The 24126-nt window shown below is 44.2% G+C and overlaps 2 protein-coding genes across 7 annotated transcripts; one reads left to right on the top strand and one right to left on the bottom strand.

Annotated features, from left to right (window-relative positions):
* Positions 1–162: 162 nt before the first annotated feature.
* tulp4a (TUB like protein 4a) lies at positions 163–21163 on the bottom strand. Of its 4 annotated transcripts, none has more exons than XM_029002897.1 (14): positions 20888–21163; positions 18742–19565; positions 14066–14194; positions 13805–13966; positions 12879–13059; positions 11417–11524; positions 11119–11285; positions 10694–10918; positions 9557–9791; positions 9010–9154; positions 7978–8149; positions 7796–7889; positions 4049–7704; positions 163–3419 (listed from the first exon to the last, which is right to left on the bottom strand). In XM_029002897.1, exons 2-14 carry the CDS (start codon positions 18991–18993, stop codon positions 3303–3305), a joined length of 5643 nt encoding a protein of 1880 aa, XP_028858730.1. In that variant the 5' UTR covers positions 18994–19565; positions 20888–21163; the 3' UTR covers positions 163–3302. The 4 variants fall into 4 exon arrangements, with proteins under 4 accessions (XP_028858730.1, XP_028858729.1, XP_028858728.1 ...); XM_029002896.1 differs by having other exon boundaries at positions 7978–8122; positions 12849–13059; XM_029002895.1 differs by having other exon boundaries at positions 12849–13059.
* mrps10 (mitochondrial ribosomal protein S10) lies at positions 20992–23790 on the top strand. Of its 3 annotated transcripts, none has more exons than XM_029002900.1 (8): positions 20992–21326; positions 21436–21684; positions 22041–22093; positions 22177–22246; positions 22545–22684; positions 22940–23048; positions 23169–23258; positions 23583–23790. In XM_029002900.1, the coding sequence occupies exons 2-8, from the start codon at positions 21613–21615 to the stop codon at positions 23661–23663; spliced, it is 615 nt and encodes a 204-aa protein (XP_028858733.1). In that variant the 5' UTR covers positions 20992–21326; positions 21436–21612; the 3' UTR covers positions 23664–23790. The 3 variants fall into 3 exon arrangements, with proteins under 3 accessions (XP_028858733.1, XP_028858734.1, XP_028858732.1); XM_029002901.1 differs by having other exon boundaries at positions 20992–21187; XM_029002899.1 differs by having other exon boundaries at positions 20992–21684.
* The last annotated feature ends 336 nt before the right edge of the window (positions 23791–24126 follow it).

Below are 24126 nucleotides of genomic sequence, written 5' to 3' on the forward strand. Positions count from 1 at the left end.
TTGTACCCTCCAAAAAGAGCTCGGCCTTTGTTATTTACCCCCCCATTGTGCGAATCGCTTTGGTTAAATGAACAGCGTGAGTGATGAGGAGGTCCACGTTTGTTTTTTTTTTGTTTTTTTTGGAAACGGCAAATGTGAGAAAGCACACGACAGAGGAGCACGAACGTCTCAACCCACACGTTTTTATTAAAGCCACACCTGAACCACGTACACAGTCCGACCTTCGGGGCAACATAACAGGTTTTTTTTTCTTTTACAACAAAAACAAAACAAAAAAAAAAAACCCTGGAGAGTCTCCGACAGTCTTTTTCAGGGACGGGACACCCGGGACAGACCTCGATAATTCACCAGGTAAAAACGGGGGCTGGGGCAGGAGAGAGTCCTGTGTAATATGCCAACGGTGGTGTAATTCGTCAATTCATGCTCGGTTTTCCCTTTGAAAACGATTCACAACAATACCTTGAAAATCAGTGATATATGTACATTTGTAAAATAATTTACACCGCATGCCTGGTCGCCGCTCACTCCAACCCCCCCGCCCGCCGTCCCCTTATTTTGCCTACACCTACACAGAGCACATTAGATCGCTTAAAAATGCTACACCATCCAGCACAGATCAATAACTTTCCTTACGAGTTCCGCACTCGCCCTCACAGTCCATCGGGGAGAAGAATTCAAACTAAAACATTCAAGATGTTTTTTAAGTGGCTTATTAATATTTAAGCAGATGTGTAGGGGGTTGTCGTAACAGATCTTGCCATTCAAAATAGAGTGAACAGTGAAGAGTTAAAAAAAAAAAAAATTAAATTAAATACTGTAATGGATCCTAATGAACTTGATGTATCCTGTTGGAGGGAGATGAACAGCATCTGGTATGAATAGCTGGTGAAAACACGTGTCCTTAAAAAGGTACAATGTAATGCAATCGGTTGCACTCACAACATTACACAGATACAAGTAACATAGTGTAAATGTCCGGTGTGAGTACACCACTGACCACGCCCAACACGGAAGGATCTCGTTCTGTTCTGGCCCCCCCCTTCACACCCATCCCCACCCCTACAAACAAGACAAACAGACCTCCTCAATACAAAGAAACGCTCAGTCAGCAACTTACTACTCAAGTTATATACAGTGATCAGAATAAGAAACAATTCTCATATAAATAAAATGCAAAGACAAGCACACGCCCCATTTCATTTTCCTAATTTTGTGAATGCGTCTATAATAGTGATAAGATAATCAGTCTTTCAAAATATTGCACAAATAGAACCCAAATTAATGAGGGGGAAAAAACAACACTCATTCATTCATTTCACTAAGACACAAAATCTTCATGCTACTAAAACCAATGCACAGCAAAAGGTCAGGCTTTCAAGCGTCAATAACCACTCACCAACCAAAACCTTATCCAATCAGTATACATACATGTTAAAAAAAAGAATTATTCACCTCAAATAATCTCAGATCAATGCAAAGTCAATCTGTCAAGATGTTCTCAACATCGATAAATGAATGTGCAGAATCCACTCCAAGTGACCAATGTGTGCACCAAAAGCACGTTCAGAAGAAGAGGAGGAAGAAGAAAGGAAAAAAAAAAGAGAGAGAGAAAGCTGAGAATTTTAGACTTTGGCACAAATATTTCTAGATTAGAAAATGTGGTGTTTTCAGCATTTTGATCTGTTTACTTCATATGAAAATGGAAACATATAAATACGTTCACAACCTGTTTAAAGAAACCTACAGTAACACACCAAAATGAGTCCACAGATGGCATCCAGAAAGTCTAATATAAGACATGATGGCACACAATACAGAGCAATTGGCTCTCCATCTGTCGTCCTCCGCAAATAAATGACATTGCGCCAAAAGAGCTAGTACAGTCATGTGACTCGTTCTTAATACTGAGCTCCTACACAGACCACTACATGTAGTTAATAAAGGAAACAACTTCTAACAGCAGACATGTCAAGCGCTGTATTTCACTTCACCCCCAACTAATGTACAAGCATTATTCCTTCTTGGGGTTTGTACAGTACTGTTGCCACAGAACAGCGTGTGGCAGACCTTTCTCCCATGAATATGTCTTCAACAGGAGTGCATTAACAAATATGCCTGTGTCACCCCACGAGTATGACACTACAAGGTATGCATATTGTATAATTCGCATGACTAAAAAAGTATGAAATGGCATAAGTGGAACATAGAAAAATATTTCTGGTACCTTGTTTGCACACTTAAAACTTGAATGCTCATGCACTTCACAGAAGTGACAACAGGCAGCTAGCAATTTGTGTCATAAAAATGTTTTGAGGATTACGCTCACATTTTGATTCAACCACCTGATGTCCAAATTAATATACAAAAATGATGTACTAAGACTATATGACAAACTAACATAAATATGTACAACACACGCAAATATAATGCAAACAATGAAAAACAAATAAATCATTTCTATAAAAAGCTATGGGTAATAATATGAAATGGACATGGAAACAAATGCACCTATATATGTGATCCATATGAACTATATGTAGGTTTTGTCGTCCAAGAAATTGTTTCAAATAACCCAGAACAAAGGCATTTTTTCCCTCAAGTTCTTCAATACAGGGACCTTCTGTAGCATCCTATTCATTCGACAAATATTTAAGTCATGCTGACACAAAAATGGATGCTGATATGACTTATCCTGCATAAATGTCCTGAAACAGATGAAGATTCCAATTCACATGACCAAAGTGGTCACTCCCCATAATATGTTAATAGACTAGTTATTACTTCCTCTGAGTTTAAAAAAAAAAAAAAAAAAAAGACAGCTAATGTAAATGTATTGTTCAGCACGAACGATATCACTTTCATTTCATACAGCAATTGGTTTCAGTGCCTATAAGTACCTCTATGATCTGGAAAATGAGATGGTCATCTTCCAGAATAAAAATTTCAAGTATTCCTGCTGCTCATTTAAAACCAGACAGAACCAAAGGAAAATGGTCAAAATGTACTCTTTAAGAAGTAAATGAAAATATATAAAGTCTGTCTGTTTCTGGTAGCCTTTGTAAACTAGAGCAGCATGTCTTGCCATAACAACCATTAACAACCAGAAGAGCTCCGCATTTATCTCCTGGAGATCTTCAGCTGTCTGAAACAGCTGCTCACAGGGTCATATTATTCGCTGCATCTCGTGGCAGCATTAAACACATCAGGAAATCTGTGCCTGCATCTTGAGGTGTGCTGCCACAACAGTCAAAAGCTCGATGTCACTCCTGAAAAATCACAGTAAGAGGGAGACAGGCTAAAAATCACTTGAGGCGCTGTGTCACATTTGCCAGGGCCACAGCAAAAGCTTGCACAGCAGAGAATGGATATTGAAAGTCCAAGATGTAAGCATTGCCATCAATCCTGCCAAACTGCATCACCTGTACATGAAGATAAACACAGGTTACAAAAATCACATATAATACACAACATAGATCTATTATGAAGCAGTTAGGAGCACAAAGAACAGTTTTGCCCTTGTTCACCAATATATTGGCCATGTTCACAAAGTTTATCTGTTGTCTCACTTTGTTGTGTTGGCAGTCTGACCAATAAAACCATCTTGATCAACTGCAGATCCAATAGGTGGTACTAGATGCATCTACAGGGTGGGCCATTTATATGGATACACCTTAATAAAATGGGAATGGTTGGTGATATTAACGTCCTGTTTGTGGCACATTAGTATATGTGAGGGGGCAAACTTTTCAAGATGGGTGGTGACCATAGTGGCCATTTTGAAGTCGGTCATCTTCGATCCAACTTTTGTTTTTTCAGTAGGAAGAGGGTCATGTGATGCATCAAATTTATTGGTAATTTCACAAGAACGTAACTTTATTCTTTCATGAGTTATTTACAAGTTTCTGACCACTTATAAAATTTGTTCAATGTCACCAACCATTCCCATTTTATTAAGGTGTATCCATATAAATGGCCCACCCTGTAGATTTACTAGATGTATCAGTAGAGTAATATCAGGGGAAAAAAAAAAAAAGTCACCAGTTCTTACCTGTCTACCCTCAAGTTCAATCTGAAAGTTTTTTGCAGACTCTTGAGTGACCCTTCCTCCAAAGTCCAGTTGGTAGACCTGTGTGGCTTCATTCCATAGTGGTTGTTTGTTTGCCATGACATAAACAAAGCCCTGGCTGCCCAAGCCACGGTCTTCTTTTTCATTTGCCTTGCGACACTTAATTTCATCCAGCTCACAGGCACCGGCCCGTAAGTTCCTTTTAGTCTTCCAGCTCTTCTTGTTGCTCTGACTTTGGTTCATTAACTCATCCCCGCTTATAAAAAGTTCTGGTTCACTCTCAGAGCTGTCCTGGAACTCACTTGTGGTGCCTTTGCTCAGTTTCTTGGCTTTCAGTTGCTCCTTTTGCCCCTTAGGTTTCTTCTTGTCGCGCCCACCCAGCCTGGGACTAGAGATGAGGGAATTGAAGTCCCCCAGTGCTCTACCTTCCTTCTTGGATTTGTTTCCTCCTTCTGTGATGGCCGGCATGTTAGTCTCATCTGCACGGTTGTTGTTGTCCAACCGTTTGCGGCTCTTCTTGCCAAACTTGTCTGCTCTCTGAGGGATAGGACTTTCATTCAAAGAGAGAACTTCAGGGAAACTTTCTCTAGCTTCAGCCACTGCGTCAGGGGAGCCAAGGTGTTCTTGCATGTCAGAGGTAGGAGGAGGGGGAGGTGGTGGTGGTGGTGGTGGTGGGGAAAGTATAGGTTTGTCCATCACCGTGAGGGAGGACTTCACAGGAAGTGTACCAGACGGACTTGAAGTAGGTGGGCAGGGACTGTAGGTGCCCCAAGGTTGCAGACCAACAGGAGGGATAGGGAGTCCAGCACAAGCACTTGCACCAGGGTACATAGGTGGGAGTGGACAACAAGCAAATCCTGGGTAGCCAGGTGGCAAGACAAGAGTAGGGTCTTGCTGGGTAAAAGAGAGAGGTGCAACAACTTCTTTAGGTGAACAAGGCCGTGGGGGAGCCTGTATGGCCTGAATCTGTGTCCCACTATAACCTGCACCTGCTGAATAGGGCAATGCAATCTGGTAACCAGCAGGCACCTGGAAAGAGGAAGAACTCTGGGAAGTAGGAGATTTGGGTGAGAGGACAATGGGCACCCTGGACACGTCGAGATGCTGATTGGGGGTCAGGATAATTGGAGGTGGTTTGTGTGAGCCAGTAAGAGTGGAGGACGTAGGCAAAGTGCCAGATCTTTCCTGTGGGATCCAAATCTCCTCTGTGGCCGATGGGTCCCATTGATACGGAGGGGGTTGTTTGACTGTCAAGGTGGTCACCTCGGTGCCCATGGCAAGATGCCTAAGGGATTGGCTCAGCGCTTCATCCTCAGTGAAAGCAGAATTCACATAGTCTGCCCGCTCTCTATTTCCCGCACTCCCCCCACCAACGCTACCACTGCCATCTAAGCTCAACAAGTTGTACGAAGATTGAGATGGTATTGGTGAAGCACTGCTTGAATGCACTATGACTGTACTGTGGGGGGCACCATTTCCTGTTGGAGGAAAATCCTGTCGTATGATTGTTCCCCCGGCAATGCCGTTACTACCCCCACTAGCACCTCCAGCGCTTACACTGCCATTACTGCTGCACTGACTACAGGTGTAAAGTGTGGGGGGCACTCTTTGCTGATAACTCGCAGCAAGGGCATTAGCTTTGGCTTTGGTGGGAAGAGTCCGCACATCCAACATCTGAGAAACCTTCAGCGCTGCCTCGCGGCTGTTCCGTCGCAAAGTTGCATGGATCAGGGTACTGTCAATCCTTTGGCCCGACATCCGCCCTGAGTTTGTCTGATTTGCATGATCCGGGTAGGGTGGTGGGTCCCCACTAGGTATGGAATACCTGGGCACGGTAAGACGATTAAGGGTGGCAGAGGCATAAGGAAGTTGAATCTTTTTGCCATCAGCAGAGGAAGAAGACAAACCAGAGGACGAGGTGACCCTGAGGGTGGCAGAGCTTCCAGGGCCCTGTAGCGTGTAAACATTTTGATTGCAGATTAGCCGCGTCCGTGGCCGGCAGACCTCTTCCACATTGCCGCTACTGTCAAATGTAGTGATCCTCTCATAGCCCAGTGGTGTTGGGTACTGCACCGCCTGTGCACCAGCAGGATATAGCGTAAATTCACCTTTTTTCAAGCACTGGTCTACAGGTGGTGGGGTACTATTTGCACAACCTGCAGCCCCAGAGGATGCTCCAACAGAACAGGGTGTTGATGCTGCAGCTGCTGTGGCGTTTGAGGCTGCAGCAGCTGCTAAAGTCCCAGGGTAAGGTGGTGGGGGGTTCATTTTGCTGATTTCTGAAGGAGTGTTGAACACTACGGCATCTCCGTCAGCCAACTGAGAAGCAGAACGTGTTGGCTTCATTTTCAGCAGTTGCTCATGTTCTACCCGTTCTGTTCTATGATCACTGGTGGGGTGGGGGACCTGCAAAGCACTCTGTGTGATCTGAAGAACTGGGTTAGAGGGTGGACCTTGAGGTAGGGAGTGACCTGTGATCTGTATCTGGATTGCTTGCTGCTGTTGAAGTTGATGTTGCTGGATCAGTTGCTGCTGCTGAACTTGCTGCTGTTGTAACTGCTGCTGCTGTTGCTGCTGTAGCTGCATCTGTTGATGCTGTTGTTGTAGCAGCTGCATTTGATGATGCTGTTGTAACTGCTGTTGCTGCATCTGCTGATGTTGTTGCTGCAACTGTTGTTGCTGCATCTGCTGATGTTGCTGTAATTGCATCTGCTGATGCTGTATCTGCTGTTGGAACTGTTGTTGCTGCATCTGCGGATGCTGCTGTTGGAACTGTTGTTGCTGCATCTGCGGATGCTGCTGTTGGAACTGTTGTTGCTGCATCTGCGGATGCTGCTGTTGCTGCATCTGCGGATGCTGCTGTTGGAACTGCTGTGGCTGCATCTGAGAATGCTGCTGTTGGAAATGTTGTTGGTGCTGTTGGAACTGCTGTTGCTGCATCTGCTGATGCTGTAACTGCTGTTGTTGTATCTGCTGATGCTGTAACTGCTGTTGTTGTATCTGCTGATGCTGTAACTGCTGTTGTTGTATCTGCTGATGCTGTAACTGCTGTTGCTGCATCTGGTGGAGCTGCTGCTGTATGTGTTGTTGCTGTATTTGCTGATGCTGTAGCGTCTGTTGTTGGGTCTGTTGCTGTTGAATCTGCTGTTGTTGATGAAGCTGTTGGTGCTGTGACTGTTGCTGAGATGGTGTAGGAGCAACTAAAAGACGTCCAACGTCCAAACCTCCAAAGATTACTTGGCCGGGGCCTGAGTACCTTGTGGGAACAGTGTACTGAGCTGTCAAAACTGTGTCCTGGCTCTGGTCAGCTGCTGTAGCAGTTGCCATGGGAGTACTTAAAACATCTAACTGAACATTCTGATTGGCTAGCAAGGATTGGACAAGTCCAATACTCTGAGTAGGGGACATGGCTTGGGCAGGGCTATGGATGGGGGCAATAGGGATGTTGACAGTACAAGGTGGGTTGTCCTCAGATGCCCCTGAAGCTCCTGTGACAGGAAGGTCATCTTCATCTTCACTGAAGACATTTGGGCTGAACATGGGGAGGTTTATATAGTCCACTGAAATTTTTCTAACCTCTGGTAGGTAGATAGTCATTTGGCGAGGTTGAAGGTGTAGCAGGCTAGTCTTATAAACAACTGCAAAAGAGCAATAAGAGATACATGAGACCTTGACATCTGCTGGGGGTACCAAAAAATATATACATATGTGCTGAATTTTTTTTTTTACCTGCACCCAGATTGCTTGGCAAAAAGCTTGCAAGGCCAACTATTTTAAACTTTGTTCCCCAAATGTTGCTTGTGACCTGGGCAAGGTAGTTATGCTGCAAGAGACAGACCAACATATTGAGTGGGCTCATGTCTCCAGTTAAAAAAAAATTCAAATAAAGCCAAGACAGCCAGTAAATATACCTGAGTGATATCATCTAATGGAAACTCTCTGCGGGTCAAACTTGGAGATCCAATAGAAGGTTTCCTAATGGGTAACCGAGGAGATCTAGATATTTCTTGATTGGCACGGGATAGCTTTGGAGACTTTCTGGGATCTATATTGATCCTGTTGGTAAAGGGACACACTAAGTCTCTACAGAGAAGGTAGTGGATGGAAAAAGACATTTAAAACCAAGCTTGCAAGATGCACATACAGTATTAAGTATTTTACAACTGGGTAGACTGAGTAACTGTGATCTGGACATGGCATGAAGAAAGGTATTTAAAGGTCCCAAAGGTCCCCTATTATGAAAAATGTATATAGGTCTTAATGGTCCCCTAATACAATATCTGAAGTCTATTTCCAAAATTCAGCAGAATTACAGCCACTTTGAGCCTGGGTGATTTCCCCAGGACACACCATTTCAGTGTGTGTAGCTTTAAATGCAAATGAGGAGGAGAGAGGCAGGACTAGGAGAAGAGCGGTCTAAAGAAGTAAGCGGGCATTTGTGCTATATAATTTGATAAGTAAATTTAAATGTATCTGTTTTTGAGGGGTAACATGTCCATAGCAAATGCACTGCACCAGGAAGTTGTATAATAAACAGTTTACAAATGCATCAACATATAGCATAACCGTATACCAGATAAAACAATATTCGGTCAATTCTACTGAAAGTGTACTTTGTGTGGCGAGTGAAATACCAGGTATTACTACGACTCAAGCGATTATACACAATTTAAGAATTTTCTGTGCTCAGTTGTAGAGTTTACATTAAAAATATTGTCAGAAAATTGTCTGACATGCACTATGTGCTCTTGCCCAAAACAAATGGCTTGTTCTGCAAGTAGGCGTGGCTTCAAGCATGCGATGTGACTCATTTTCACGAGTTTCAGATATTTCTGTGGTAGGCCGGCTTTAAAATAGTATATTCATTATGCAGTGAAAATAGAGAACTTTTTTGTAATACATGAACAATGCGATTCAAACAACTGGTCATCTTGATTGGATACCTTGGGAGCTTGGGAGATTTGCTTCCTCTGGAGATCTTTGGTGATTTCTTCCCCACCCAATCGTCGCTTAACTCAATGTCGCTTGAGTCTGAACAGTTACAGCTGTCAATCATTGATGATATCAAGCTGTTTCCATAGACTTCATCTAAAGAGTAAATGGAAGAAAGAAACAAATAAAAAAATAAATAAATAAATAAAAATGAAATGCACCTTTTAAACGTGAAAAGCCCATGGCAGAAACACCTGTGTTCATCTATCCATCAATTTTCAGTTTACGGATTAAGCCTGGACTTAGATTAAAAGATTTTTTTTTATTGAAAACCTCAATGAACGCTAACTCTTCGTCTAGGACTAGGCATCATCCATGAAAGGGCCTTGTGTAATCTTGTAAGGAACTTTTTAAGTGCAGCATACACATACATTACAAATATAGCTAGTTATTTTTTCTTCTAGCATGCATAATAAGCCATCTAATTTAATGTGTGAATAATGGAAAAAATTTAATACTTTTATGGAAAAATTATGGAAAAAATATGGAAGTACCCACCTGTTTTCCCATCTGTTTTGGGATCCATGATGACAAATTCTGGACGGAGCTTGCTGATTCTCCTTCCTTTGAGGATGGGAACAAGCCCTCCCAAGTACTCCAAGTAAAGGGTGTAGCAGGGGCCACCCACCTCGGGGTTGTCTTCAGTTCGCTTCATAGTGCAGTGCAGACGTTCATTCCCAGTCGTTGGGTAACTCACAAAGTCTCGCATATTGTTGGGGTCTGGGATAGGAGGCTGTAATGGAATACATTCAAAATCAATAAAGTGTGTACACCAGCAAAAAATCCAACTGAAGAGCTTTAAATCAGAGGGCAAATACAGCTTCTAATTCTGAAAAGACACTAAAATCTTTTTTATTTGCATTCAGTGGCTTATTTATTGCTAGGTTACTCTTACAAGACCCAAAGTGCTTCAATTTTCCAACCCCTGCTATGCAATCTCATCTTTAATATTAAAGGTCTCCTGACATCACTTTTGTTTCCTTTTATATAGTGGTCCTGTAATACTATATTTAAAATCTCTTTCAGAAATTTGAGCAGAATTACAGCCAGTGCTGTTTTGGTGTGCACAGCTTTAAATGTTGTGTCTGTGTTTTTCCAGAAAGAATAAGGATTAGTCCACTGGTCAAAACAACAACATTTGTGCTCATTTTTACATCCAATCACCAAGCAACTGGAATGTTTCACATGTTTGGAAGCCATGGTGTTTGGTGGAGCTACTTTTTTTAGGGGAGGGGTGGGAAATTCTCTGGGTGGAAAAGGCATGAGAAACGGGAGGTAACCTTTCCCCTTATTATGATATACGGGGACAAATTCCAGATCTTACCGTCTGAGCTGCTGCTCTCTGAACGGCAAAGCAGAATTGCCAAAGCACGCTTTACACCTATTGGCATTTCTAGCCAGTGCAGGACCATAGACAGGCTAGGGGAACTCATATTAATGTTATGTCAGGGGACCTTTAAGTGAAGCAGTATGCCCATCTAATTAGATCCAAAATGAAATCAACGTTTCTGTTTTCTTTTACCTGAGAACTATAGGGACATTAATGAAGCAAATAACGGTGCTTCTTTCAGTTTCTGGCAATTTAACAAAACCAGGGTATCAGATCTTATTCCAAACCACCATGCAAATATGTACCTTGATGGTGGGTGCGAAGGCAGACGAGACGTGGGTGCTAAGGCGGGGTGGGATGGACAGTTTAGCTACATCTTTTTCTTCCCGCAGGGTGCTGGCGATACCCTGCTGGCACAGCAGCTGCAGGCTAGCAATGCGGTGCTCCACACGCACAACATAGAGTGCTGGCCCACAGGCCAGGAACAGCCGAGAATCCCGATGTCCCCAACACAAAGTGGTGATGGGTCGCTGAACACACATACAGATAGACAGAGAAGTGGAAATCATTTGAAAGTTTACAGGAAATTGCCTTGTTTTCCATTAAAATAACATGAAAAAGAAAAAGTCATTGATGAGTGGCGACAGTATTTACAAGAAGCGATTCTTAAAAACAGAGGTTCCAAATGTTCAGAATTCACCAATAAGGCAGTAGGAGCTGGCTGGCACACCTGTGCAGGGGTGTCCAGGGTGTAAATGTGCTCTCCACGGACGTTGTAGAATTTGACAATAGCATTTTTAATGGTTGGAGCACAGGAAGAGTCAGGAATCACAGCGTGTCTCTCCATCCCGGCAACAGCCAAAAGGTCACCCTGAGAGCACCACTGCACCACCACATCTACAAGACAACACACATATTATCATCCATGACAAAATAAAAAAAACATACATACCTACATATATGCCTACAAGAGTTTTATTAAGCAAATTAATTTAGCCCCATGCGTCACAGGCTCACAAAAGATGAACCTTTGAGTCCTGAGCGGATGAGTACAGGGGAGAGGTCATCATAGTTGTTCATTAGACTGATGTCTCCGGAGGTGAAGCAGACCGTGAGCAGAGGTTTCAGACTGTGCACTGCAGAGATATATAAACAAACAGAATACACATAATCATTCATTCATTTTAGCATTACAGTCAGGAACCTGAGAACAACAAACAACGGAGAACGGGCGGGCATTGGGAACGGTCCTTAGACCCCAGATGAAACAAGGCGTAATATTTATTTTTTTAAATTGTACAAGTTTAATGGTCCTGAAGCCTGATGTGCTTGTGACAGATTGCTCAGCTAGTCAAGCACCACCGCAAGGCTGCTGTAAGGGAGGAAGCGCCTCTTTCTGCAGGGAAATCAATTATCGCTGTCTCTTTTAATTATCTAATTAGAGGTCTAATTACTACCCAGCTAAGCTAAGCGCTTTTTGTTATAATCCACTGTTTACAAACAGGAGAGGGTCCCCAAGGAAGGACATGGGAGACTCAATTAAGTGCGATTGTTAAGTATACGGATGCGTAGTTATGAAAAGGCGGGTAACTTTCCATCAAAGACTCAAGGGAAACGTCAGACCATCTGGCTACGGAGGCACAGGGCCTTATTTCACATACCGATGGACGTTCCCTTTCTAAATAATTAAGTGTGATGGCTAGATCGGTCACTTGGGCAGGAAACACACACACACACACACACACACACACACACACTGAAACGCACATGAAAACTCATGGTCGTGACAATGACGCTGACACTGGCAGATGTTCCCTGCGCCGTACGCACCAAGGGCTGCAATCTGTGTATTATGTGACAAAGTCATACCAATGTCGCAAAGACATCATGCTCTATACTATGTAATTGTGCCTATAAATATGACCAAGCACGATAAATATGACCAAATCCGCGGTAATTGTGGAACGTTTCGCTTAAATAAAAAAACTCAGCCACAATGATGTTAAAGCCGCAGCATGCGGGGCAGGTTATGAAGGAGGAGTAGAAACAGAAAAGGGGTGGAGTGAAAGACAATGGACAGGCACCAGCTGTCATTTGCACAAAGCCACACAAGACCCTAAACAGCTTTCCCAGGATCCTTCTCCCAAGGGGACCAGTCTTTGCGATCCTAAATTTACACCAGATTAACGTCCCTGCTTTGGTTATTGTTTCTGCAACGGATTATAGTGCGGATGGTTCAGCAGTCAGAAATACTCTTTACGTCGAAGGACATCTTCATACTGCACACTTCTAAAAAGGGATTTTTGTCCATCATTTTGGCATAAAATAAATGCCATGATTACTCTAGTACAATTGTATGCAAAAATGCATCTTCCACCAAGAAGGCTGTTTGGTTGTGTTTTAACCTTCCACATGAAAAACAAGAGTGTGTGTGGAACAGGTAGAGAAGAAGAACAGCACCAAGAGATTGGAGGATAGGGACTTTGCGACCTTGAGGCGGGGCGTAGTCGTCTGAATCAGTGTCACTCTCACTGCTGTCCTCCACCAGGAAACTGGGGTAGTTCCAGGCCATGCTCATAATGCCATCCGACTCGTGGAGCAAAATGTGTGCCAGCATGCGGCCGTGGCAGTCCATCACGATCACCTGACCATCGGCCGTGCCAAACAGCACCTGCAGGGGAGCAAGGAGCAGTGATGAGGCAGTGATAATCAGCTTCCAGCTCAGCGTTTTCCTACCCCTACCCAGACAAGTCCTGTCTGATTCTGTTTTTCTGCTCTTGTTGTTTAGTGCCAAAAAGCAGATTATTCATACGCTGACCTGCCAAAAAAAATTGCTACACACTCTAATAATCTGTAGGACTTTTCGATAGCTGCAATTATTTGCTGTGGCACAGTGTCGATAAAAAGTCACATTTATTTCAGTTCACAGCTGTGTTAACTTTCACCGCAATTTAGCGTTGAGGATAGTGGAGGTGAACAGTAAAATACTTTTTTTTTCTTTTTCTTCTCCCTATTTCACAGACTCCTGTAGTCTATGCCATCGGGCAATGGAAAACAAACGAAGCAATCCCAGATCTTAACACTGCCCCCCCAGGATTATCCTAGGTACCATGCACCTAGTGCTTCATGCGCTTCCATTCTTACCATGATGCACCAATGACTCTGGGACAGCGTAAATCTGAATGTTCTCCATTGCTCTATAGACCAGTCTTTATTTTGGCCAATCAGTAGTTTAGTCTATGTTCTTGCTGCAAAGTGCACATAATAGCTTGACCCTTCTGACAACAGTTTGAATGTTTATTGCTTTGAATGCTCTGGAACACACTGCCCAACCACATTTGATGAGTTAATTTCTGCAAACAGAATTAAGAAATAAATATATGATAAACAAGGAGCAACAGAGGAGTAAAGGTTACCTGCTGGTCATCAGGGGTCCAGATCCCACATGTGATCTGGCTCTCCAGGTTGATCTCGGATGACCAGTGTCTCTGGCCGCTAACAGAGCCCACCAGCACGAAACCATCCCGGTAGGAGATGAGGGCCTGCGTGCCATCATGTGACCAGGTGAAGTCGCTCACCTTTCCGTGGAAAACAAAGGAATGGTTAACAATCAATAACCAAAAGCAGAAACATCCCATAATTAGGTGTTAACATCATTAACTGTCATAGGACTTTACCTGAGCACCGCGATCATTCACAAGCTCCACAGACCAGCGTCCTTCGTACTGGATCCACACAAAGATTCCCCCATCTGTGTCACATGTGGCCAGCTTCTGGAAGGGTTCGTTCCACCGCACTAGAACAACCTGGAGAAGTTTAAAGAACAATAAGCAGTATTTCTTTTGTTTTTAAATTATTCTTTTTACAGAGTAATCGGCTATCAGCAGATATCGGCTGCATTATTCATGCTTCCTATGTACACATTCAACTAATCCTGCCTCATATAATACAAACTAGAACAGTAAACCAATTAAAGTATTTCAGATTCAGATTTTACTCGTCACATACTCCACCATACATAGTACGGCATGCAGTGAAACGCTCTTTGCAGTGTTACTGTACACACACACACACACACGTTAAAATCACCAACATTTTACAGGATCTTCCCAACCAAAGAGCACGTGGGCCGGGAAGTGACCAGCATTTTCACCGACTCTGAACTGACCAGGCACCCAGCAGCAAATCCCAACAGAGTGCAAGGATTAGCTTCCACACACGCCAAAAACACGGGTCTGATGCACACGATGCTTCACAGGCCACGCAACTATTAAAATAACACATGGGACCGCAGGGGCAACCAAAGTACGACATTGTAAGTAAAAACTAAGAGATTGTGGATCGTTTTGTCTGAGAAACTCGGTCAACTGCTCAACACTCGTGAAATGTATTGCATGTACGGGTCTACTGAGACTACAACAACTAAAACGTGCAACAACAACCCGCTCTAAATTTAGGGGGAGGACGATTACAGCTCTCCCTGACAAGACAGTTTAAGACAGATAAGAGACTGCATGTGACGCAGCAGCTCCTGGGATCAGATGTCACATGTGAACAGGACCCAGATTACAGCCCTAAAGCCAGAGGAGCGGCCAGGTGCCCAGGTGGGGCTTTATTCCGAAAATCAGGCGCTCAGCACGCATGACAGAAACGCTGGATGAACTTTTCAACTGTACTGACTTGTGTCAGATGACGAATATATCTTCTCCATATCTTCATATCTGTACAGTCCTCATCCAAAATGGCTTTGCTGGTCAAATCAAAAGGTGAACTGGTTCAGAGAAAATTGCTACTGGATGATGGTGAACATGAAGTCATAAAGGAGGAAGGCAAAACAGATGGTGCTAGCTCCATTTAAAAACTATACCAAGGGATTTAAATTGCGTCTAATGACACTACTAAGGAGGGTGAAGTCCAATTCTGTACCCAACACAGCTATGCGGTAATCAAACGGAAATAAACGAGTCCACGGCCAGTCATGCTTGTATTGACATTCCCCCTGGAAATTCTGGATCATACAATTACCCCTGCTGCACACGGTGAAATAGATGATGAAGGTTTCAAAGGTTTAACTGGAGGCCGATAGCAAAGTGAAGGTGAGGTCAGAATGGCTTACTGAAGCATGTGAGGGTCAGAATTATCCAGCCTGGGACTTGTATATCTTTATCTATACGCTACGTCCCTGACTTCCCTGTCTTATGTGTGCATAATAACAACAAGTATTACAGCACTGTAATGCAAATTCAGCAGTGCACCACTACACATATTGCAATACATTAACCATCATTATTTACCAAGCAGAATATTTGGAAAACGCTGATTAATTCTGATACATTAAACTCTGTTGTCCCACACATAGCTATAATTTGCGCTGATTAATATATTCATGTGCGTCACGATTTTTCTTGACATTTCTTTTTCTTGACATGGTGTGGCCACTAAACTATGGCCATGCAAAGAAAAGCTGCACAGAAACATACATCTTTGGAAAGGGAACGTGATGAGTAAGACTTATGCATCTCAGGACTCAACACGTCCAAAGGCTTTCAAAAGAACACCAGAGATCTGCGAGGCTCTCGTCCGATCCACCGCAATTACAGGACTACAGCGTGATCCCATTCAGGCCACGAGGGACACGAGTCTACTTGTACAGACTCTACACTCGACCCTAATGACTTTTCCACTAATCTCGTTAACATATTGCAACACATTAAACCTATTCCTGGACAACGTATGCGTTCCAATGCACGCGCTGACATTTCCTCATTTTAGGCGAAGAAAAAAATAAATACTATGAATGTATGATGCTTCTACCACCATTCGGACAATCTTCCTTCATCTATTTAAAACATTCATGCTTAATTCACTCTTTTAATGTAATTTCTAGTGCTGGGAATAATTTTATTTTAAAAATAACAATAAATCAGACACATATAAAAAGTCAGACACAGATTTTAGTGCCCCCCCCCCCCCATCAGCACAGATGATCTGTTCTGGGATTACAGATGATTTTGGATTAGGCGACCAACACGTTTTCATTTTGCCTATTTTTGTTTGTGCTGAACATTTAACAGTGCATTGCTGTTTGGATTATAAAAATCAAATGAATGCACAAGTTGATTTCCAGTTCAGAGCATTACTTCATTTCTTTTTTCTTCCTGCAATAGGCCAATATTAACTAATATAATCCCTTTATTTCAGAGGCGGGATCTCCCATTCACTGCTGGAAACTTTCTATTCTCTTTATGAAAACAGACAAAAAAAATGTATTAAAAATTTAAGAAACAGTTAATATCACTACCATAACAATTGGAGTACAGTCTCCGTTATATTCATGAGTTATTTGTGCACACAAGGTTTCTTCATCACCCGTCCTCGCCCCGTCCTCCTCCTCCAGCTAACACAGCTGTACACCAGTCCTCGTCCTCCTCCAGCTAACACAGCTATACACCAGTCCTCGTCCTCCAGCTAACACAGCTGTACACCAGTCCTCGTCTTCCAGCTAACACAGCTGTACACCAGTCCTCGTCCTCCTCCAGCTAACACAGCTATACACCAGTCCTCGTCCTCCTCCAGCTAACACAGCTGTACACCAGTCCTCGTCTTCCAGCTAACACAGCTGTACACCAGTCCTCGTCCTCCTCCAGCTAACACAGCTATACACCAGTCCTCGTCCTCCAGCTAACACAGCTGTACACCAGTCCTCGTCTTCCAGCTAACACAGCTGTACACCAGTCCTTGTCCTCCTCCAGCTAACACAGCTGTACACCAGTCCTCGTCCTCCTCCAGCTAACACAGCTATACGCCCGTCCTCGCCCCGTCCTCCAGCTAACATAGCTGTACACCAGTCCTCGTCCTCCTCCAGCTAACACAGTTATACACAGTCCTCCTCCTCCAGCTAACACAGCTATACGCCCGTCCTCGCCCCGTCCTCCAGCTAACACAGCTATACACCAGTCCTCGCCCAGTCCTCCTCCAGCTAACACAGTTATACACAGTCCTCCTCCTCCAGCTAACACAGTTATACACAGTCCTCCTCCTCCAGCTAACACAGCTATACACAGTCCTCCTCCTCCAGCTAACACAGTTATACACAGTCCTCCTCCTCCAGCTAACACAGCTATACACAGTCCTCCTCCTCCAGCTAACACAGTTATACACAGTCCTCCTCCTCCAGCTAACACAGCTATACGCCCGTCCTCGCCCCGTCCTCTAGCTAACACAGCTATACACCAGTCCTCCTCCAGCTAACACAGTTATACACAGTCCTCCTCCTCCAGCTAACACAGCTATACACAGTCCTCCTCCTCCAGCTAACACAGCTATACACAGTCCTCCTCCTCCAGCTAACACAGTTATACACAGTCCTCCTCCTCCAGCTAACACAGCTATACACAGTCCTCCTCCTCCAGCTAACACAGCTATACACAGTCCTCCTCCTCCAGCTAACACAGTTATACACCCATCCTCCTCCTCCAGCTAACACAGTTATACACAGTCCTCCTCCTCCAGCTAACACAGCTATACACCCGACCTTGCCTTGTCCTCCTCCTCCAGCTAACACAGCTATACATCAGTCCTCGCCCCGTCCTACACCTCCAGCTAGCTAACAGTGCAAACAGCAATAAGGGGGGGAAATCTCTGGACCCAAAGTAATATGACCAAGTAACAATTTGAATGGAATTAGACTTCATTTCTATTGACTGAATCCTTTGACTGATAAACGACATGTTACAGAAAACGAATCGTGGATTTCAGAGGGTCTACCTGCAGTCACACGCACTAACAGTTCTACGTAAGGCATGAAAAAAGTAAATAAACTTAAAATCAACTTTTGCATGCCTGTGCACAGCGACTCTTAAATATTTTTACGCCCGTCCTCTTACCATTTTTACAAAAATGTGAATTTCATCTAAAGATGCTGACACACACATGCAGTTATTTTATAGTTATTAAAACACGAACATTACTGACTTTCCAACACATTTTTTGGACATAGGTCCAGTAAACTAAGAAAAATAAAAAAATGCAATGGTCAAACCAATCGCTGCCAAGTGTGAATCTATTCAGATCCTGCTGAACACACGTGGCTTAACACGTGGCTCATCTCGACATCTATACATATGTTATACATGCGTTACATGATGTGAAACTGATTGATCGTCATTGTGAAACACTGCAGAGCAGCACACGTTGACACAACGAAATGTGTCCTCTGCTTTTAACGGTCACCCTTGGCAAGCAGTGGGCAGCCATGAAAGGCGCCCGGGGAGCAGCGTGTTGGGATTCGAACCCGGCAACCTCCTGACTAAAACATGGCAAGACATGCGTGCATTTCCAGGGGCAGACTCACCTCGCTGTTGTGACCCCTCAGGTTGAAGTTGATTCTCTGCGGGGTGGGCCGCTCCCGCCTGCAGTGGCTGGAGGTGAACGTCACTCCCACCACCCCCCTGCCGTTCCCCGTGGCCAGCCAGCCCTCCTCGTAGTACCTCCGGCGGCACACCGGCTTGTCCTTCTCGCTCTTCGGGATCCGTCCTTTCCACGACAGGCAGAGGATGTTGGAGTCGCTGCAGAGGACGGGGCCGTGCTCGACCGCCGCGAACATCCCTGCCGCCTGGCGACACGCACCGCGGGGTGGAAGCGTCAAGTGTAGCGGCGCGGGGGGGGGGCGTCCTTCCTTGCTGTGGCGAGCGAGCAGCGATCACACCTCGCATAAAACGGATCAAGTCATTTCCACCACTTCCTCCGACCAAACGTTCCTCAGCAGTCTGTTGCTCGGGGTTAGAGTTCACTCATCCATTCATCTGAACCCGGAGGCGGTCCTCTCCAAAAAAAAAACTGCCCGAAACGCGTCCTTTATTCCTCTTATTCCCGTATAACCGCGACCGGACTATCGAGGGGAACAAAATAAAGGACTCGTCCTTTCACGCAAGTCCGCGCACCGCACGCTGGAAACGCGTCCCGGGCGTCCGCCGACGTGCGGCGTCCGTGTGCGGACGGAAAGAGCAGCGCATCACATACACACAAAAAAAAAAGAGAGAAAAGGAAAAAGAACTGCGAGGAGGGGGAATTTCTTCTTCTCTTCGAACAGCAGACAGGAAATCCTCATCAGCTGTCCGCTCCTGCGCGCAGCGTCATTGCGTCACCACGCCGGCGGCCAATCAGCGTCGGGAATCCCTTTAATGAGCACAGCGACAGGACAAAAGCACCGACGTTAGCAGGCAGGAGCCCAGAGCGACGCCCTGGAACAAACCTCATTTTGGAATATGCCGTATAATAATAATAATATTTTTTGCCCCTGAAAATAATAATGTACTTCACCCGTCTTCCTACATAAGCCAGAGTTGCTGTGCTTAACAAGTGACAAATACGACGACTTCCCACAATAATGACAATGGGGTCGTCACAAATATCTGGACTGTCTGAGCCTCGTTCTCACAGAACAGCAGTCGGATTCTAACAATAATGATTGCGGATATTGTAGGAAGTTATTCGGGAATATATGTTAAATTATACACATTTTAAGACGAACGCCGGCACGGGTGTCACTTTGAACGAACAACGAGTGCAACATACTATAAAGAGTGTTCTTTATAACAAGTGACGGGTGAAATTTGACCAGAAGCGCCATTCTGCCTGCATCGCCGATTCCCGTTGAAACACAGTGTTGCCACGACACCGTTTTCCACGCTTTTTCAATTGTCATTTATTAACAATATGGTGGAAAACAAAAATGACCTTTTTTTCCAATTACTCTCCAACAGAATAAGAATTAGCCTTCAAACACGGGTCTAAAACAACATGTAACAAAATGTGGCTCGGGTGTACAACGGAGGCGAAGACAAAAACTCGGAGGAGGCGCTGTTCTTTCTTGAGGTGTTGATATTTTCCAGAGAAATGAAACAGCATTCACATCCTATTCGTGCATGAGCGTGAGTGTCATTAAAACAACATTACATTGAATCCTATCTACCAAAAGTAATGTCGGTATATCGCATTTTGGTGGCGGACACTTGAGCCTTTTTATCAAGATGTGGCAACCCGGTTAAACCGTAAAATGGCCAAGCGACCAGGTGCGAACTGGCATCTTGTGGTTTGTAATAAAATGGTATTCTGAATTCTACGCCGACAAGCAGCCTCGGGTGCCACAGGGCTAAAGGTGGCCAACGTTGAACCCATAAAACCCACTGAAGACACGCTCAGCTCACGATGAATGTCAATCGCCGGTAAAATAAATAAATAAATAAAAATCCTCCGCGCCGGATCTCCGTTTTGTCCCGGTTAGCCACTTGTTACGGCTAGCTAGCGTTATTCCTCCCCAACTCGCGTTACGTGTACTAAACAAAGCCCCAAGTAGTGGGGACGGCGGACAAGACAGCCCTGCCGGCGTCGATGCACCGTGCGGCCCCGGTGAATCGTGGTCCGGTTCAATCCCGTCACAGGCTACACAAATTACCGGGATAAACGTTTAAAAAAAAGAGCCACTTCCAGCCCCTTACCTTTTGTCGTCCCGATGTTTAATAGCTGTAGCCAGCTACCTCACAGCACAGGGCCTGGCCACTGGGTCACGTGGCCGTCACATGACTCCAATGTCACTGCCTCGGTTACGCTTCGCTGTGGGTGTTGTTGGGGTAGAGGCGACTATTGTCGCTTGCCGTCGCCGTGTTTCTTTTACTTACGGACTATTTTGTTCTGCTCCGCTCCGTTCGTCGCATTTCGCCAGCCTGTGTGGGGAAAATGCGTTCTGCAAGATCGCCGGCTGCGTTCGGGGGTCGAGGGGCAATAAATCACGGCTCGGTGTACGTGTAACCTTATGTGTAAAAAAAAAATGTAACATTGACTGTGATCGTTCCGATTTTATAGTGATTTTATATGATATTGATTCAATTTAAAATTGTCAAGGTGATATATACATCCGTCTATTCTTGTCCACATATGGTAATTGAAGTGTTGTTGTAATTATTATTAATATTACATATCACCTATTTCTGATAAGGAAATTCATTTAATTAATATACACATGGATTTGTTTTTTCGACATTTCCAGCCAATCATGAATTGACTTTAAATTGTTACTCGGTTTGGACATTCCGAGCGAGTCGGCGTTTCTCGCCACGCACGTCAGCGTCTAGGTGGCGCTAGTGAGCAACCGCGTGTTGCGCCACTGCGGCAAAAAAGAGAAAAAGCGGCAGAAGAAGAAGAAGAAGCTCGCCTGATATCCAACATGGCGGCGCCCATAATTCTCTGCAGAAACCTGCGTGCTGTAAGCGGCGGGATATTCAGACTGTATCGCGAGGTAAATACTGTTTCGCGGAGCCGGTGAGAGTCTGCTGCGGTGTCACCGCGTACGCGTTTCACATTTGTGTCGTTTTTGTTTGACATTGTGGAGCTGCCAGATAGAGTGGACAGTGGGGACAGCACACACACACACACACACACACACACACACACACACACACCTACAACGGTACATCTGACGTTTGATTTAAGATCTTCCCTGTACTTTCTGCTCTTTGCTGCTTTACAAACTCAACCAGCATGATCCAGTGTCACATGACTTGTCACTGGATCATGTGCCACTAGTCTGGAGAAGCTGACTGTAATAACTTGTCCACGTCAGAGGACTAAATTCCTTCTTTTTTTCTGGTGTAGGGAGCACGTCGTGCTGACTTTTGTCTTCTTCGTGGAAGGCAAAATGCACCCAGGTTGGTGTCTCACAACGTAAACTGAAATGTAGCCTGTAACCAGGAGAATAGATTGAATACAGTCTGCATCTTATTTTTTTTAGTGAAATCCGCCACACAAGCCTGCAGACCCAGTTTCACACTGGAGCCGTGTTTCAAGGTGCTTCTCCATCTGTAAGTAGGCTTCATAATTCCTACTTATCTTGGTTTAAATTGTAGAGCTATGTGAGGAATAAGAAGCTGTGGGACATTTACATTTCTGGCATTTTCCAGACGCCCTTATCCAGAGCGACTTACAATCAGTAGTTACAGGGACAGTCTCCCCTGGAGTGTCTTGTTCAGGGACAATGGTCGTAAATGGGGTCTGAACCTGGGTCTTCTGGTTCATCGATGTCTTACCCACTAGGCTACTACCACCCTCATTACCACCAGATGTCCGGTGTTTTCTTACTTTGTGTTTGTTCACCATAAGGTGACTGTCACAGATGAAGCTGACTTGCTCTTCAAAAAGATAACAGTTCTGGTTAAGGGTCATGACAAGGCTGTCCTGGACAGCTACGAATTCTTCGCATCCATGGCTGCACATGAGTTAGGCATCAAACTTGGCAAAGTGTGAGTGTGACCATCTTCTTGTTACCCTACTGTAAAATGTTGTCACAACAGCCATAACATTGTAAAATGTCACATTTCTTTCAGGGTAATATTTTAGTATTGCTATTGTGGATCAGTATTCCTGTCAATATACCTGTGTAGGCAGGCACTGTTGTTCTGTGGAGTATAACCTGATAAATATTGTTATCATGCCATACTGTTTGGTTCTGTTGTATTGACTAGTGCACATCATATTTGTATTTCTGAATTACGTAGATATGAGCCTCCCAAGGACATTGAGCGCTTCACACTGCTCAAATCCATACACATCTTCAAGAAGCACAGAGTTCAGTATGAAATGAGGACACACTATCGGTGCATAGAGGTGAGAGGAAGGTTGCAACATTCTGAAGTAGCTAAATATTTTATGTGATCTGCTTTTTTCAGCAAAATATGAATATATTATTAATATCTATTATGTATTTCTTTCCCTCTTCATTACTAGCTCTCTCATATAACCGGCTCCACTGCACGTGTATACCTGGAGTACATTCAGCGGAACTTACCAGAAGGTGTGGCCATGGAAGTAAAGAAGGTAAGTTCTGAGTGAAAAGGGTTGTTGGTAACGCTCTGACCTGTACTAGCAATAAACCAAATATCAGCCTGGCAGAACATCAGATCCAGTATTTTTTACATTTCCATATTATCAGATGCCCTTATCCAGAGCGACTTACAACCAGTAGTTACAGGGACAGTCCCCCCTGGAGACACTCGGTAGTAAGTGGGGTTTGAACGTGTGACTTTGTCACCTTCTGGCTCATGGGCGAATGTGCACTACCACACTATTATAAGAAAAGGTCGACACACCAAACCTACATCAGAAGTTAAAATGTATGATTTATTGTGTCTACTCCTGTAGGTGGCCATAGAGAAGGTTCCAGAACACATTGAGAAGCCTATGTGGGATGATGCTGTGCAGAAGGCACAGACAAGCAAATGAGGAAGTGCAGAGCCCCATGATCTGGATACTCATTAGCTCTGTGACACTTGTTTATTTATACAGACATTTTCTTTTTTCTTTGAATGTGTACATGTATTATAATAATACATTTCTGATCAAAAACAAATCTTTATGAGCATTTTCTGTCATTTTTACTCCTTTTGTAAAAAGTTATATTTTGATCAATTACTGCTGTTGATTCATAATTCCTTATGTTCAAACTTGGATGATGACAATCAACTCTCCTTCTCAACTCGCATCAGCAATCTTTCCCACTTGTGTAGATTCCTTCTCTACAATATCAGACGAATCCACCCTTATCTGTCAACCCAGGCCACCCAACTACTGGTTCAGTCCTTAGTAATCTCACGACTGGACTCCCTTCTAGCTGGTCTACCACTACGTACCATCCGACCTCTACAACTAATACAAAATGCAGCAGCACGACTGATCTTCAACCTTC

This window comes from Denticeps clupeoides, chromosome 14 (genome assembly GCF_900700375.1).
Source record: "Denticeps clupeoides chromosome 14, fDenClu1.1, whole genome shotgun sequence".
Classification (NCBI taxonomy): Eukaryota; Metazoa; Chordata; class Actinopteri; order Clupeiformes; family Denticipitidae; genus Denticeps; species Denticeps clupeoides.